This window comes from Crocodylus porosus, unplaced genomic scaffold, assembly GCF_001723895.1.
Source record: "Crocodylus porosus isolate Cpor-Errol unplaced genomic scaffold, CroPor_comp1, whole genome shotgun sequence".
Taxonomy (NCBI): domain Eukaryota; kingdom Metazoa; phylum Chordata; order Crocodylia; family Crocodylidae; genus Crocodylus; species Crocodylus porosus.
This window is the reverse complement of record NW_017728931.1, coordinates 51,441,566-51,456,286: the sequence shown is the minus strand read 5'-3', so window position 1 is coordinate 51,456,286 and position 14,721 is coordinate 51,441,566. Positions and strand designations below refer to the sequence as shown.

Here is a 14,721-nt window from a genome sequence, read left to right as displayed (position 1 = left end):
CGCTTCCAGCAGCGCCCACCCCAGCCTCGCTCTGCGATCCGGTGCCACATCAGCTCCCCGTTATCAGGCTCCCGCACCCCAGCAGCCACCCGTGTTTTAACAGGGCAGAATAGAAGCCACCCCCGCCCCGCAATACCCCAGCTCCTTATCTCACCCAGCCAGTTGCTCCTGCCTGGGCACCTATTAATGCATATCCCTTTCCCCCAGCTACTTCCACCTCCCCCCAACCTCTAGTCCCCCCAGTAGTGTATTTTTTTTTTTTTTAACATGGAGGATCCGAAAGGCTACAGGGCAGGACTCGGGAAACTCCAGCTTTTGGGGGCTGCCCTGGCTCAGAAGTTTTATTTTTAAACTTTTAAAATTACAAAGACAAGCAAATTCCTCCCTGGACATATGACACTTGGAAATGAAATGGACAAGCAGGTGCCAATCCTAGGGGATCTCCCTTTCCACCCTCCACCCCACTTAGCTTTAAAACAGCAAACCCACCCTAGCTAGGGATCTCTCTTTCTCTCATATATTATATAAATAAAATAACCTTATAATAAAATTAACCAAAACATATAATTTTATTGGTGTAATCGACACTGCCCCCCACATAACGCCCCCCCCAACTTCCCTTTGCCAGCTCTCACCCTCAACTCCCCCCCCACAAAAAAAGAAAAGAAAACCCAAAGCACAAGCCTCAAGCCACAGCAGGTCAAAGCTCCAGCTCCACAAAGCACTTGCAAGAGGTTCAGTCCATAGGGGTTGTATGCCCAAGCCATGGTTCCCAGGTGGGTGCTGCAGGGCACTTGGGAGAGTGCCGGGACTTCCCGGAGAGGTTTTCCTAATCTCTTCTCTGAAGCCCAGGAGGTTTTGTTGAATTTGAAATCAGGTAGATCAGGACAGCAGCTCAGACTTGTGGAAGCAGCACTGCTTCTTTTGAAGGGGGGGGGGGCAAGAAATCTGCCTTCCCTTTTAAACCCCACTCCACTGCCATCAGCAGCACCTGACTGCAAAAGGCACCTTTAAAAAAAATAAATATTATAAAACATCCATCCATGTGGCGCACCTTGCAGCCCATTCCTATTTCAAGCCTAACCCCCTGCCTCCCACAGAGCCAAGTAGGTGGCTTGGATGCCAACTCAAGTCCACACCTCTCCCCACTGCCAGCTTGTCTCTCTTCCCATAGCAGGTCACTACATCGGTGAGGTGGGGGGACACTGACCCACTGGAGCCAGGTGAAGAGAAACTTAGTTGATGCTACATCTATTCATCCCCTGGGGGCCAACAAGCTGGTTCCTCAGGCCCTTTCAATAAGGGGTCTTTGCCCTGACCTTCTGACCCAGGCCAGTTCCTTGCACAGCCAAATATCCCTACGGGCAGAAGGAAAGTTAGTACATCCATCCTCTTTCTTCTCCACCCAACATGGACTCCCCCTGCTTAAAAAAAAACAACCCAAAAACCAAACCCCAAACCCACAAGTATTCCATACATTCAAATTAAAAACAAAAAGGAGAGACATGAAGAGAGTTCTAAGATTACAACAGAATAAAAACAAACCAATAAACACTTAAAAGGGGACTCTCACTGTGGAGAGTTTCTCTCTCTGGGTTGGCTTTTTTCTTGCCTTTTTAAAGCAACTGAATTGTTGTAACTATTTCAGGGAAATAAGTGCTCAGTCTCTATAAAGTTGCAATAAAAAGGAAGAAGAGGATAAAAGAAGGAGACTATTTACAAAAGCAGACGTGAAGGACAGCGTTCAGGAAAAAGGATGCAAGCTTCACTTCTTCTTGGCAGATTTCTTTGTGCTGGATTTTGCTTTGGGTTTGGATGGCTTTGCCTTCTTTGGCTTTGATGCCTTCACTGGTTTGGGCTTAACAGTCTTTGGCTTCTTGGCTTTCTTTGGAGTGGCTGCTGGCTTCTTTTTGGCTTTCTTGGGGGCTGCTTTGGGCTTCCTGGCTGGGGCCCTGGCAGCAGCTTTCTTGGGTTTAGTGACTTTCCTGGGCACTGCAGCCTTCCTGACTTCCTTCTTGGCTGGTGGCTTCTTGGGTTCATCACCCTTGGCCAGGCGGAAAGACCCGGACGCGCCGATCCCTTTGGTCTGCTTGAGGACACCAGTGGTGACCAGCCGCTTGATGGCCAACTTGATCTGGGAGTCGGCGTTCTCCCCCACCTTGTAGTGGCTCTTGATGTACTTCTGGATGGACTGGCGAGAGGAGCCGGCGCGGCTCTTCTCAGCCTGGATGGCCGCCACGATCATGTCGGAGTACTTGGGGTGCTCCGTCCGTTTCTTGCCCGCCTTGGCCCGCTTGGGCTTGGCGGCCGGGGGCGAGTCCTCCGTCATCCTCCCTTTGGCTTCCCCCTCCTGCAAAATGCCCGGTGCCGAGGGCCTGGCACCTCTGTTGCCCAGCACGCCTCGGCTTCGGGGTGTCCCAGCTGCCCCTCTGCTGGCGGGCCTGGCGGAGGAGGCGCGGCTCCTGCCCTGGCACCGGGCTCTCTGTGTCGGCGGGTCCCCGGGGAAGGCCCCTCAGGGAGGTGGGCGAGCAGGTGCCCGCTGTGCCAGGCCGCTCAGCCTCCTCCCACCGGCCGCATCCGGGTATTTAGCGGCGCGGTGCGGACCGCCGTCCCGGGGCCCGGCGCGGCCGGGTAGGGTGGAGGGGTGGGCGGCGCCGCTAGCGCGGAGACCTGTCCCGCTGGGGTGGGGGTCCCGTGTCGCTGCTGCCATGTTGCAGCCCCGGCTTGCGCGGGGCTTCAGTTGGTGTGAGGCTGGACCCGGGAGTCGCGGCTGCAGCCCAGGCGGGTCCGGCTCCCTTTGTGCTGGGCTGGGAGCGCCGCGGGGCTGAGCCCTTCTCCCCGCCCGGGCCGCCCAGCACCACGAAAGGGTTAATCCGGCCCTGCATGGCCTCATGTATCTGCGCATGCGTGTGTATCCGTGGGGGGTGGGGGGGATATGTGTGAGCCTGCGTGTATGCATAGATGTGTGTGCATGCGTCTATGCTTGTGTGTACGTATAAGTGTGTGCATATCTGTGTTTGTGTGTACATGTGTGTATGTACATGGGTGTGAGGGTGTGCACGCATGTATGTGTATGCGTGTGTACATACTGAGATGCAAGATTTAAGCATGGAAACCCGGGTCGTTGAGGCTTCCAGAGCTGCCCCTCCCATTGCGTGTCCCCAGTATTATCACTCCCACCCCCATAAGTGCAGCGGGCTGTTTATTAGCGGGGGATGGAAGGGGTTGGGTTTAAGACTAGATGGATGATGTGGTGGGGGTCACTTCTTTGCCTGCTGATTGGGAGCTGCAGCCCCTGGGCTTGAGAGAGGAGGGGAAGAACAGTGCTTTAGCCAGCTGCAGGCAGAAGTGAGAGTGTTACAGGCAGGAAGGGAACGTTGGGGGTCCATTGCTGTGCTAAACATGCAGGGACTGAAGCAAGGATGCTCCATGCAGCACATCCATGGGCAGCAGGTGCCTCATGTATCCCAGCAGTAGCTAGAAGCAGGCATGTGATAGTAAAAAGAAAGAAACTTCCCTCCTGTTGAATCAAAAGGTGGGGAGAGGGCAACACAAGTATCTTGGGGGGAAGAGGGGGATAAACATGCTTTTATTGGAGAAGTGAATGATCTATAGTCATGCAACTGAGTCTTCCTTGGCAAGCTGGAAACCAGAAGGGGATAGCAGATCAAACAACCACGCCAACTGGAGCAGAAGGAGCTGGAAAAGGAGCAGGTTAAATTTTGAAGTGCCCTGCACTTGGGCTAAAAGCATTTTTTTAAGGTGGGGAGAAACTTGGGTTGAAACAAGTCATGTAAAAGAAACAAATGAGCATGACATGCATTGCCAAGCCATATCAAGCGCAAAGGAATTTGGTAAGCGTTTTAGGCAGAGAAGGGAGATCACTTTATAGTCATGTGCTCTCTCCTCCCAGATGAACACTATATCCATATATATAACATATATACACAGCTATAGGGGCTGACTGGCTAGGAGGAAGGATTCCAGTACAAATATGTTCAAATGCAATCAGGGTTTCGAAGATACAAGGACACATGATTTTGTATGGCTCTGGGTCCTTACTCTGATGCTATAGAGGGTTATGTGCCTCTTTTCATACACAAATACAAGCCACCTGCACCAACCCACTGACAATCCCATGCAGAAGGTGGCTACAGCAGTTGATAATTTTTAAAGAACTAAATAGTTGAAGGAGACCAGTGTTTAACAGCAGCTGGGTACTGTAGGATGCCTGAGCACTACACGGTGGGAAGAGTAGTATTCACACCCGTCTCTTCTTATCTTAAGCAGCCAGGCCTGGGGCAGGGTGCTGGTACGGGTGACCTTACAAGGAAATAGTTTTCCTGAGTCACCCTCCTATCAGACCAGTTGGTTTTGATACACGCTGCTCCATTTTACTGTATTAGGGAACCAGTTCTAGAACAGGTGCAAGACGCACTGTCAACACATGGTGCTTTGAAGCATTATTGCTTTGCTCAAGTGTGTTGTAGTGGGAGTAAGTCATGGGGATGGGGCTCATAACACTGAATGGTGTTAAGATGCTACCTCCACACTTCATTAGTTGAGCTGTATACAGATGCTTGGTTAAGCAACCGTGCTTATGACTGAGGTATGTTTTCCACTTCTACCTGTGTTTACAAATGGAAAGGTGCCAACTTACCCAGGAACGGGTTGAAAATCTAATACAGCATTATTATCCATGGATGCTTTGTATGCTATGCACCTAGCCAGGACATTACCACCCTTTCTTTCAGTGGCTAAGCATGTTAATGTGACCTATGCGCTCAAGCACGCTGCTGCAAGATTCTTCTAAGGGTGCCATGGGATGCTGCATAACCTCAGCACTGTTAGGTGTGCAAATGCCAACACAGGATTCACAAGAAAAAACCCAGAGATTTTAAAAATGAATCCATTGTGTCAAAACCATTCTGCCCTATCTTTCTGAAGTTCTTTGCAACAGAAGAATTGCTCTAGTATTTTTCCATAATCAAGAAACAAATGAAAGGTCAGTGCTGGCATTTTCTGAGGGTTGCCTCACATCTAAAAAAGGTTGAAAACTACTGCCTTGGGTCAGTCTGGAATGTAATATGGCAACAGCATTTGACACTATGACGTTGGTTTTCAGACGGAATTTAAGGTACTGGATTTTATTCATAAAGGCCTACTACGGAGGTGGCAAAGCATTTATAGGTAGATTGCCTCTCCTGCCACACTGCCCAAATTATAATCGGTAATAGTTCTTAAGTTAGATTCTCCTTGATTTGAAGGAGGAGGGCTGGCCTTGCAAATGTTACTGGCAAGGAATCTGAACTCTGAAACAGGCTTCCTCCCTGCTTTGACGTAGACCCAGGTTACTGACCTTGATCACAAGCTGCCAAGACACAACTACATGTGGGGAGGATGACCTGCGAGAACAATTAGCTGCATGGAGGGAAGAAGGAAGAAGGAACTTGGCTGACCATCTAATTTTGCTTATGGCAGGGGTGCATAGGGTGTTGGATAAGAATTCCCTTCTTTGGTTGTTTAAACCCAGTACTATTTCTCTACTCTTTTTACTGGATCCAGAGCTGTTCACAGTCTGCTCACAGCTACTTCTTCCTAGAATTACAACCATGTAATTCAAGACCAAATAGATCGGTAGTGCTCAACCTCTTGTGTGTGGAACTGGCATCCAGCCAGATGTTTGGTGGTAGGGGAGCAGTGGCAGCATTAATTGCTGCTCCTCTGATACCAAAAGGCCAAATACCAATGTGGCCCTGCCTGCTAAATTGTGCTAGCATGAAGGATTGGACTGGCATATGGCTGGATCCCAATAAGCAAGGTTGGGCCCCTACATGGGGTCAGGCTGGTGCCTAGCTATATCTCAGCCATGTATGGTGCATGGGGTCCACCTGTGGAACGACCCTCATGCACCAACCTTATGCCATTCATCTAGCTAAGGAGGGCCAGGGAGGAGCTTTCTACCCTGTTATTGTAATGGACACCACTAGGTGGCACCCTCATAGTTGGTTTGTTTTTTTTTGTAGGCTGGGTTGTATCTGTCTGCATATTTTAGAAGCATGTTTGGTTTTCAAACCTTGAATAAACAAGAATGCTTGTTTAAGCACAGGCTGCCTGCCTCCCCTGTGTGGTTCATGTATAAACTGGTCTTTAAAAAGAAACAAACAAACTCTAGCTCTCAGGGTTGCAAACAAAACCTTTAAACTGGAGTCTGAGTGAGACCCATACAGATGGCAAACACCTGGAAATAACACCCAAGTGTGAACACTTCTGTCTTGTACTGATTTCACTGGAGAAATGAGGCAAACCTGAGGGTGACCTTGTACAGCACTCATGTCAAGGATGTCAGTGCCAGCCAGTACAGACTGGTAAAGGGAGAGAGTAGTGTCCCAGAAGGAAGTACAACAGATACAACAGAAAGACGGAGAGTTGAAGAACTAACAGGAGGGCTCAGAATTCCAGCCAATGACAATGACTAAATTTAATTAGGAACTGAAGTGCAAACATAATCCTTGACCTCTGGGAAATGCTTTCATTGCTTTCACTGCCAGCTGTAGTATAGCTAGAGAGCACAACATTCTTCAACTGGCCCCTGCTGACTGTACTCAGCACTCACATTTTGCTGTCTTCATGGAATAAGGGGACACTTTGGGGTTGGATGGAACATGACTGCAGGTGAAGTGCAGGTCTATGGCATCCACTAGGCCTGAGCATATCCCCAAACAGAAGCCATAGAGAAGGGACTCACCCAACATTACAACCCAGCTGGCAGCTGGAAACAGTGGACAAGATCCCACAGTGCCAGATGTTACTCTGCAGCTCCTTTATGAATTTGCAGTCGGTTCTGCCAGTGTTTTGGCTTGTGTTTTCTTCCTTCACTCAAACCTCTATTGAGCATCTACTGGCTCATGGAGTGGCTTTTAGCCTCATGACAGTGGGCATCTCTACTGATGTGAAGAAATTACCCCATGGGACAAGCAGGAGCTGGTAATAGAGACACATATTCATTGCTTTCTCTGCCCTAAGGGCTAGAGCCACATTCTCGAGGAATGCTCCACAGCCTGGGCTCTTAAGGAACTGCACAGATAAAGGCAGTACTGAGAAGCTCCCTGCCCTTCTGTTAGAGGACAGATAACAGCATTGTCTCCTAGTGGTGTTTATTATTAGGTTCAGGGTTGAACTAAGTCAACCCAAAAGATGGTTTTAGATGGTTGCTGTGTCCAGCGTGTGGTCATCCAAGGCCAGCTCAGTCAGTGGGGTTGTTCCATCTCCTTGAAATTAAAAAGAAATAGAGGTGCAAGTTTTAGGACATCTTTACACTGTACCACCAAAGTGATCTCAGTAACTTCTGTGCCTGGACCTTCCTTGATGGCAAGGGCCCGGTGGTATCACGGGTTCGAGATATCAAAGACCCTGGCATTTTTGGCTATCACAGAATGTAAGGGAACTGTCAAAGAGCCTGGGAACAAGAGAGCTAGGTGTTTAGCGTTTTGGTTTTAGGTCCTTCACCGGCAGAAGCTTCTGTACCACCAGCAGTTCTTTTTCCTGGATATTAGATTTAGTCCATGGCATCAGCTCTTCTGGGATTGCCTGTTCCTTTTATTTCCAGGTCCCATCAAGTTTCTGCAGTGCCAGCTCTGTTTGTAAAGCCCATTTGACTGACTCTTGCATTTGACACAGAGCTTCCACTTGCATTCTGTTTTCACCTCATAATAGTGTCATGTTCCAGGCAGGCTGAGTCCAGGGCCCATGAGAGCTCACAGCCACTTAGATTGTCAATGTTCATGCCACCATCCATTGCCTTTAGGGGATGGTTTGCTCCCAGCTTTTCCAATGAGTAATTGCTACATGTTGAAACCTGCTAGTTTCAATTCCTCAAGAGACCATCTGCCTTGGGCTCAACAAGTCAGGTTTTAGAAGCCAGAGGCTGTTTCTTTAGAAGGGCTGAGCTAGAGACAGGTCATTTTCTTCTAGATTAAAATCTCTTTAAGCCCAATGCTGGCATCCTTCCTACAGGAATCTGCTCTGTAGCTTCAGAAGATTAGGAAGATAAGAACGCTGCAGACAGCCATCATTTCTAGAAAGGAGGAAGAATAAGATCTAGACAAGCATCTCTACACCTATTTCCAGTTATTCAAATATTCATCAGTAGCTTTGGAGAAGTCTGATTTCATTCACATTCTTCAGATGAAACTGCCTAGTAGAAATGCCCTCTAAAATAAATTTCCAAGGCCTGATTTATATTCCTCCTCTTCTCTACAACTATTTTGATAGCACTTGAGGTCAAAACCTTATTTCTTATGCTGTCAGATCATGTACTCCAACTAGACTATAAAATTTTTGCAGTGCCTATTAGCTGGTAACTTTCAAGAGCAAAAGCAGCAGGTCATTTATACTGAATGATTTAGGGAGAAGAGAAAGATAGTATAGTTATGAGCAACAGAATTTCCTTAGGCAGTGGTACAATTGTTCTGCAAGGGTTCTAAATACAAAGGAACTACTGTCCTTGAAGCCCCAAGACCTCCAGGTTAAAGTCAGTGGTACATTACTTCTCCAGCAAAACAAGCTCAAGAGTTTAATGTTGCTTTAAAAATAAGAATAGGAAATAGCTTATTTTCACATTGCATATTTAAAAGTGATGAGTTGATACTACTGTGAAAACCAAGAAAACCAAAGCCTGAGCAACAGAGGAATGAAACTGGCCTCTGTACATGTATGAGCTTGCAGCAACTGGACCTGTTTGGCTGATAACTCCATAAGTTTTTAAGGTTGTAAATACACCTTGAGTGGGTAGTCCCATCTTTTAAGAGGTTTACAAATGTTTGAGCAGAGTTCAGTGGCATTGATGGGAGCGATGTACTAGAATAGGAAGAAGGCACGCATGGAAATAGCATTTTGTTTGGTTTCCGTGTAGGCACCTCTTCAGAAGACCAGATAACAAGCAGCAAAAGAAGCATTTAATAAACAGCACTGAGATGACTGACCAGGTAAGATGTGGAGTCCTTTAAACACTTTAAAAAGCTGCATAATTCCTCAGATTGGCACGGAGCTTAACTTCAAAAAGAAGAGGCTGCCAAGGGTACCATGGATTTTCCATTGCTCAGAGGCTTGATACTGAGAGAGGATTGCTGCCTAGAAAAAAACATGAAGTAGTTAAACAAAAATTGCTAGGCTCCCTGCAGGACTCCAGGGGTAGCTCTATGGCCTAGGCAACACCAGATGATCAGAACTGCCCTCTTCTGGTCTTCAGTTTCTGTCACGTTGCTGGAGCTGGACCAGAAGCTCTGCTACCTCTACCACTCCCTGACTCCCAGTTTCTCCAGACCAAGTTGACAACATCAGAGATGATAATCTTTGATTTTCTGAATGTGTGTGGATGCTGATAACCAGGTTCAAAATAGGGCTGGACAAATTCATGCAGGATAGACCCATTTGCAGGTATTAAACATGATAGGGACGCAACCTCCAAATTAGGATCTCCCTTCAGCATTCAGAGGCCTAGGAGGAGGGGCAGTAGGAGACAGATCTGGATAGTCCCTGGTTAAATACTTCTTCCCTACACATCTATTCCCTGCCACTGTGAGAGACTAATGGGATAGATACACCCATGGGATCTGACCCAGCATGGAGTTCCTATGTTCTTAAATCAGCTGAAATAAACTTTCCTTCCATTACATCACACACACACACACTTCCCTCATTTAATACACTGCCATTGTTCAGGATGGGCCACACTACAGTTTAAAATAGTGCCATTGCAGTCTGACATTTGTCTTTTGTTTTAAAGGCTTTCTGATCTATAGCACTAAGGACTTTGGGGAAGAATCAGGCCAGACCTTCTGCCAGCCAATTATTTTGTTTTGACTTCAGTTAGTAGGGTCAGTAACCTCCCATCAGGGAGATAAGTCACATGTTCAAAGTACAAAAACTCCTTGAATCAGCTCATTACATCCTCTGCCTCCAAACAGCTCTCACATGCTGATCAGTATCCTGAATTTAGCCCATTAGATTTGAACAGCATGAAAAACAGGGCATCACATGAGTATAAGAAAGAGCCCAGAGATTTGGTTGTAGCAAGAAAGATTGGACAGGACAAGGGTGTTTCTGGGAACAGAAAAAAAACAGTCATTCTACCATCTCCCTTCTCATTAAGGAGCCCGAAGTTAGTACTGGCTAAATGAACAGGATGACTGCTGTGGATGTGAGAGGAATAAGTCAGCCACAGGAGACCACCCTGCAGCAGGAGAGGAGCCTTAGATATTTGCTTCCAAAATCACAACAATTGTTTCCTGAGAGGTAGCAGAGCAGGACCAAATGTCAACAAGTCCTATTCTTATCTAAACAAGGGTATAAGAATAGGCAGAATCCAGACTTATCTGTAAAACCTTCCAAGGGAGGAAGAGGGTTGAACTCAGCAGCCTTCCTTTTGCATCACTTGCTATTGGCCAATCAGTCATCTTCTGACTCTAAAGAAAGTCTTTGACCTAGTTGCACTGGAACTAGTCTACTCCAAGCTTAACCTAAGGTGCCAGTCAATCTTCATAACAGTCCAGGAATCACAGGGGTTCCAGAGATTATTTGTAACTAGTTCAACTGATTGTGTGTGCAAACTCCTCTCTTTGCACACACCCAAAATCAGCTGCCTTTCTCTCTCCAAGTTGATCTGCATTATGGTTCTCTGTGCACGCATGAGTGCAAGCACATATTATCTCAGCAATGGTAGAATACTCTGGAAATGTAACTGTAGGTGGTTTCACCCTAAAAGAGCATCTGATGTTAATAAGCTCTGCACATGTGCTATGGATACACTAAAACAGTCATCAGGTTTCATTGCTTCCAGCTCCACCAGGTTCCCACATCGCAGTAGCTTAAGTCACCGTAGCTTGGTGCTGCATGTGAGCCAGTCCTAGTATTGCATTACCCAGCTTAAGGCCACCATAATTTCAGTAGCCTTATTTTATTTTTTTAAGAACAAACACTCAAATATCTGTAGGCTGGTTGATGCAGGATTAGAACAAGACAGGGTAACAAGAAGAGTGTGCCTTATCCGTCCCAAGTCAGATATACCAGTCAGCTTTCCAGACACAAATCAATGATCTGGGATCATCAAGTAGGGAGTTCTGCATTGCATAGTTCCGGTTTGTTCTGTTGACTGCCTCCCCAGTCCTATAACCCAACTACTCTCTCCTTCTTCTGACCACTAATGTTTCAGTAGGTCATAAGTGATTGTGCTCCAACTGCCAGAGTAGCAGCCCTGAAGCAACTGAGCTGAAGTTATCACCCCGGGGCATAACTCCCAGGCAAGCACTAGGAATATCCTTCCCATGCCAGGAGACAGCTACAGTTAAGACAGCCCTGACAGCAAATTAAACATCCACCTATGTTCTGGAGGTGATGACAGCTCTCACCTGCCTACAGATACCTTTCAAAGCATCCACTAGGTACATGGTTCTGGGACAAAGGCACCTCCAGCAGCAGCTCAGGAAAGGGAAAGGGCTTTCTTGCTGAAATCTGGAGAAGTCCTACTTTTTCCAGTGTTTCCTGAAGGCAGGGCATAGACAGTTGTTTTCCAAGGCCCGCTCGATGGGTTTTGTCCTTGCAGCTGCCTCCAGGGGCTGTGTCCAACTCTATTAACATTTAGGGATGACATTAAATGCACAGTATTTCTTATCTGTCTGATGCTTCAAAAGCAAAAACTAGGGTGGGGGTGGGGGGAGGGGAGAAAGCAGGTGAGGAGATGCAGATGTGGACAGGGAAGTGAACCAACACACACACACACATTTCCCCAGCACTTGCAGAAGGCTTGCAATCAAGTCATCACATACCAGATCGAGATATACTAGAAAGGGAAAAAGGAGTAAACAGTGACATTTGCAGATGATATCAAATAATTTTGGGTAATCAAATCCAAAGCTGGTGGTGATGTTACAGGGATATCTCATAGAACTGGTCTCAGAGGGCAGGAACAACAGAGGAAAATCAGTGCTGAGAAGTGTAAAGTAATGTATGCTGGAAAAAGTGCACACACTCATGATGGGCTCCAAATTAACCATTACCATTCAGGAGAGATCCTGGAATCATTGTGGACTGTTTTCAGATCAGTGTAGAGTAATGGTTAAAAAGACAAATAAAATGTTAGGAACCAAAGGAGGAAACAAAGTATCTGGGGGAACATCTGTTCACCAGAGTTCCCCAAGGGCTGACAAGATCTAACAGTTACAAACTCCCCGGTTACTGATTCAAGCTGGACATAAGGAAGAACTTTACTGTCTGAGCCCCCAAGGTTTGGAATAGACTGCCACAGGAGGTGGTTCAAACACCCACTTTGAACGCCTTCAAGACACATTTGGATGCTTATCTTGCTGGGATCCTATGATCCCTGCTAACTTCCTCTCCCTGGGGGCAGGGGGCTGGTCTCAATGATCCTCTGGGGTCCCTTCCAACCTGAATGTCTATGAAATCTATGAAAATATAATTCCATGAAGCATCCCATCTTGAATGCTGTGTGCATTTCTGGTCACTCCATTTCAACAAGGATGCAACAAAACTAGAGCAGATACAGAGAATGTCAACAAACTGATCAGGGCTATGGAACAGCTGCTATATAAAGAGAGACAGAAAAGGCTAGGAGTCTTCAGCTTGGAAAAAAATTCACTGAGTGGAATATGACAGAGCTATAAAAATCATGGTCTGGAAAAAGGGAATAGGGCAGTATTATTCATTATGTCTACTATAATAAAAGAACTGTGGGGAGGGGTGAAATTACCAGGCAGCAGGTTTAAAACAAACCAAAAAGAAGTCCTTTTTTTCCTTTTAAAGCACAGTGCATCATGAATATGCAGAGCTTCACTGCCACGGGATGCTGTGGAGGCTAAAAGCCTAACAAGGTTCAAAAGGGGATTAGACAACTGAGTAGAGACTAGATCCATCAGGGGCTATTAACCGTAAGTCAAGGATGTAACCCATTGCTGGAGACTGGGGGAGTCCGACAGTTGATGAAACACTTTAGGCAAACTGTTTGTGATGCTCTCTCTGAAACAGGGGTGTCTAACTGAAGGGTCATTGGGCCCTTCAAACTGGACAACACATTAATGGTGGTGGCATAAGTCCGCACTGCTGCCAGAGCCGCTGTTTTGGCACAAGTCCAGAACCCAGGGAGTGAATGATGTTGCTGCTTCCACTTGTCCCCCAAATCTCCCTGCCAGGGGCACCTACAAACCCCAAGATGGAAAGGCAAGTGGAATTAACTCCCTGGTTTCTGAAGCCACACAAAAGTAGCAGTAATTAATACTGAAGCTATGGCAACAAACCCTGTAAGCCAAATCCATGGAAAAAAGTGGTTCAGCCACTAAGAAGCCTTACAAGCTACATGACACCTCCAGGGGCCAGAGCTGGCCCACAGGCCTTATGTTGATGCCCCTGCTCTAGAAGGCATCTGCTACTGGCCAGTATGAGAGACAGGATGTACAGGGTTGGACAGACCTTTGGTTTGATCCAGGACAGCAGTTCTTATATCAAAGTCTCTAGGCACAACTGGCAGCCCTTGCTGGATACTGCTGATCCGATAAAGCAAGGAGCCATCCTCCAACATGAAGGTTCAAAGATGCTGTGTAAAGAGCAAGCCTGACTTGACACCATCAGTGACTCTGAGGCCAATGCAACAGTCATACAAGATCCCTCTGCAATATTGGAATATTTTTATTAAGTTAAACTATGAACTGTGCAGCAGAGCAGCAGCTGCCTTTGTTGTTTGGCTCTGGAAGAGGCAGCAGCGGCTCATGAAGTCTCCACTGCTCCTCAGGGGTGTGCAGGCAGAAGGCAGGCTTGTCCCACACTGCGGTAGGCACCAGCCTCACAGTGAGACAGACAGCTGGCCTACTCATGCAGGAACCTGCCTTTAGTGCAGTACTCTGAGTTGGAGGATAGTCACAGATAGACTTGGTCACATGGACTCTCACCACCATCTCCCCATGGATGTGCCCAGGGCGGATGGAGCCATTGCTTGCCCTACTATGGCTAGTTTGTCTCTTGCACAGGCTGCTGTGGGCCACGGTCATTCTAGCACATCCAAGTTGGCTCACACAGACGTTTGAAGAAGGAGAGTGGTACAAGACAGCCACTCCAGAGCCTGTGTGCACTCATGGCCAGAAGGGGCAACAGGGAATACAAAGTCTGTCTTCAGCTGCTGGCTAAAAGATATAGTAGCTTAAAATGCTCCCCTCCCCTTCCAAAAAAAGACCCCACAAAAAAAATCTCTATAAAATATCTTTTCACATATAAAATCCTGAAGAAGGTGCATGTTGGAGCCAGTCCAAATGGCGTGCTCAGTTACGCAGGCACACGGGACAGGGGTTCGTTGGAAGGCATGAGGGGATGGGTTCTGGGCAGGTTGTGTGAATGGATGGGATGCAGCCACCGCTTCCCCACAAGTGAGGAGCAGAGTAAAACAGACCTGAAGAGGGGGAAAAAAAAGAAAAACAAGACAAATGACTTAAAAACACTATTTCTACCAGGCAGAAGGCTGCCACTTCACTAAGCTGAAGAGAGAGGGCCACTATGCGCCAAACTGCCAGCTAACGACACTGCTTGTACTGCAACCCCAGACTGCCCATGAATAAGCATCAACAGCACCTGGGGTTGTGTGGTCTGAGCCCTGCCAGTGGTGCCATGAACAGGAAGAGGAACCATGAGGATGGAAAATTCCTACTGGACCAGATCCAG

General features: G+C 47.2%; 2 protein-coding genes and 1 long non-coding RNA gene across 5 annotated transcripts in view; all 3 read right to left on the bottom strand.

Moving 5' to 3' along the window:
* Window positions 1-570: 570 nt before the first annotated feature.
* On the bottom strand, window positions 571-2,597 carry LOC109316656 (histone H1.0). Its single transcript, XM_019544893.1, has 2 exons — window positions 1,721-2,597; window positions 571-1,008 (listed from the first exon to the last, which is right to left on the bottom strand). The coding sequence occupies exon 1, from the start codon at window positions 2,327-2,329 to the stop codon at window positions 1,766-1,768; it is 564 nt and encodes a 187-aa protein (XP_019400438.1). The 5' UTR covers window positions 2,330-2,597; the 3' UTR covers window positions 571-1,008; window positions 1,721-1,765.
* Window positions 2,598-8,935: 6,338 nt separating this feature from the next.
* On the bottom strand, window positions 8,936-12,257 carry LOC109316655. The gene is made up of 2 exons (XR_002102891.1): window positions 11,764-12,257; window positions 8,936-9,691 (listed from the first exon to the last, which is right to left on the bottom strand). It is a non-coding gene; the product is annotated as an uncharacterized LOC109316655 (long non-coding RNA).
* A 218-nt stretch (window positions 12,258-12,475) lies between these two features.
* TRIOBP (TRIO and F-actin binding protein) overlaps window positions 12,476-14,721 on the bottom strand; it is a 36,450-nt gene continuing 34,204 nt past the window's right edge. For all 3 annotated transcript variants that reach the window (XM_019544890.1, XM_019544891.1, XM_019544892.1), the window contains one exon: window positions 12,476-14,452. The gene's annotated coding sequence lies outside the window, so the exon portion shown is untranslated. The remainder of the gene's footprint in view (window positions 14,453-14,721) is intronic.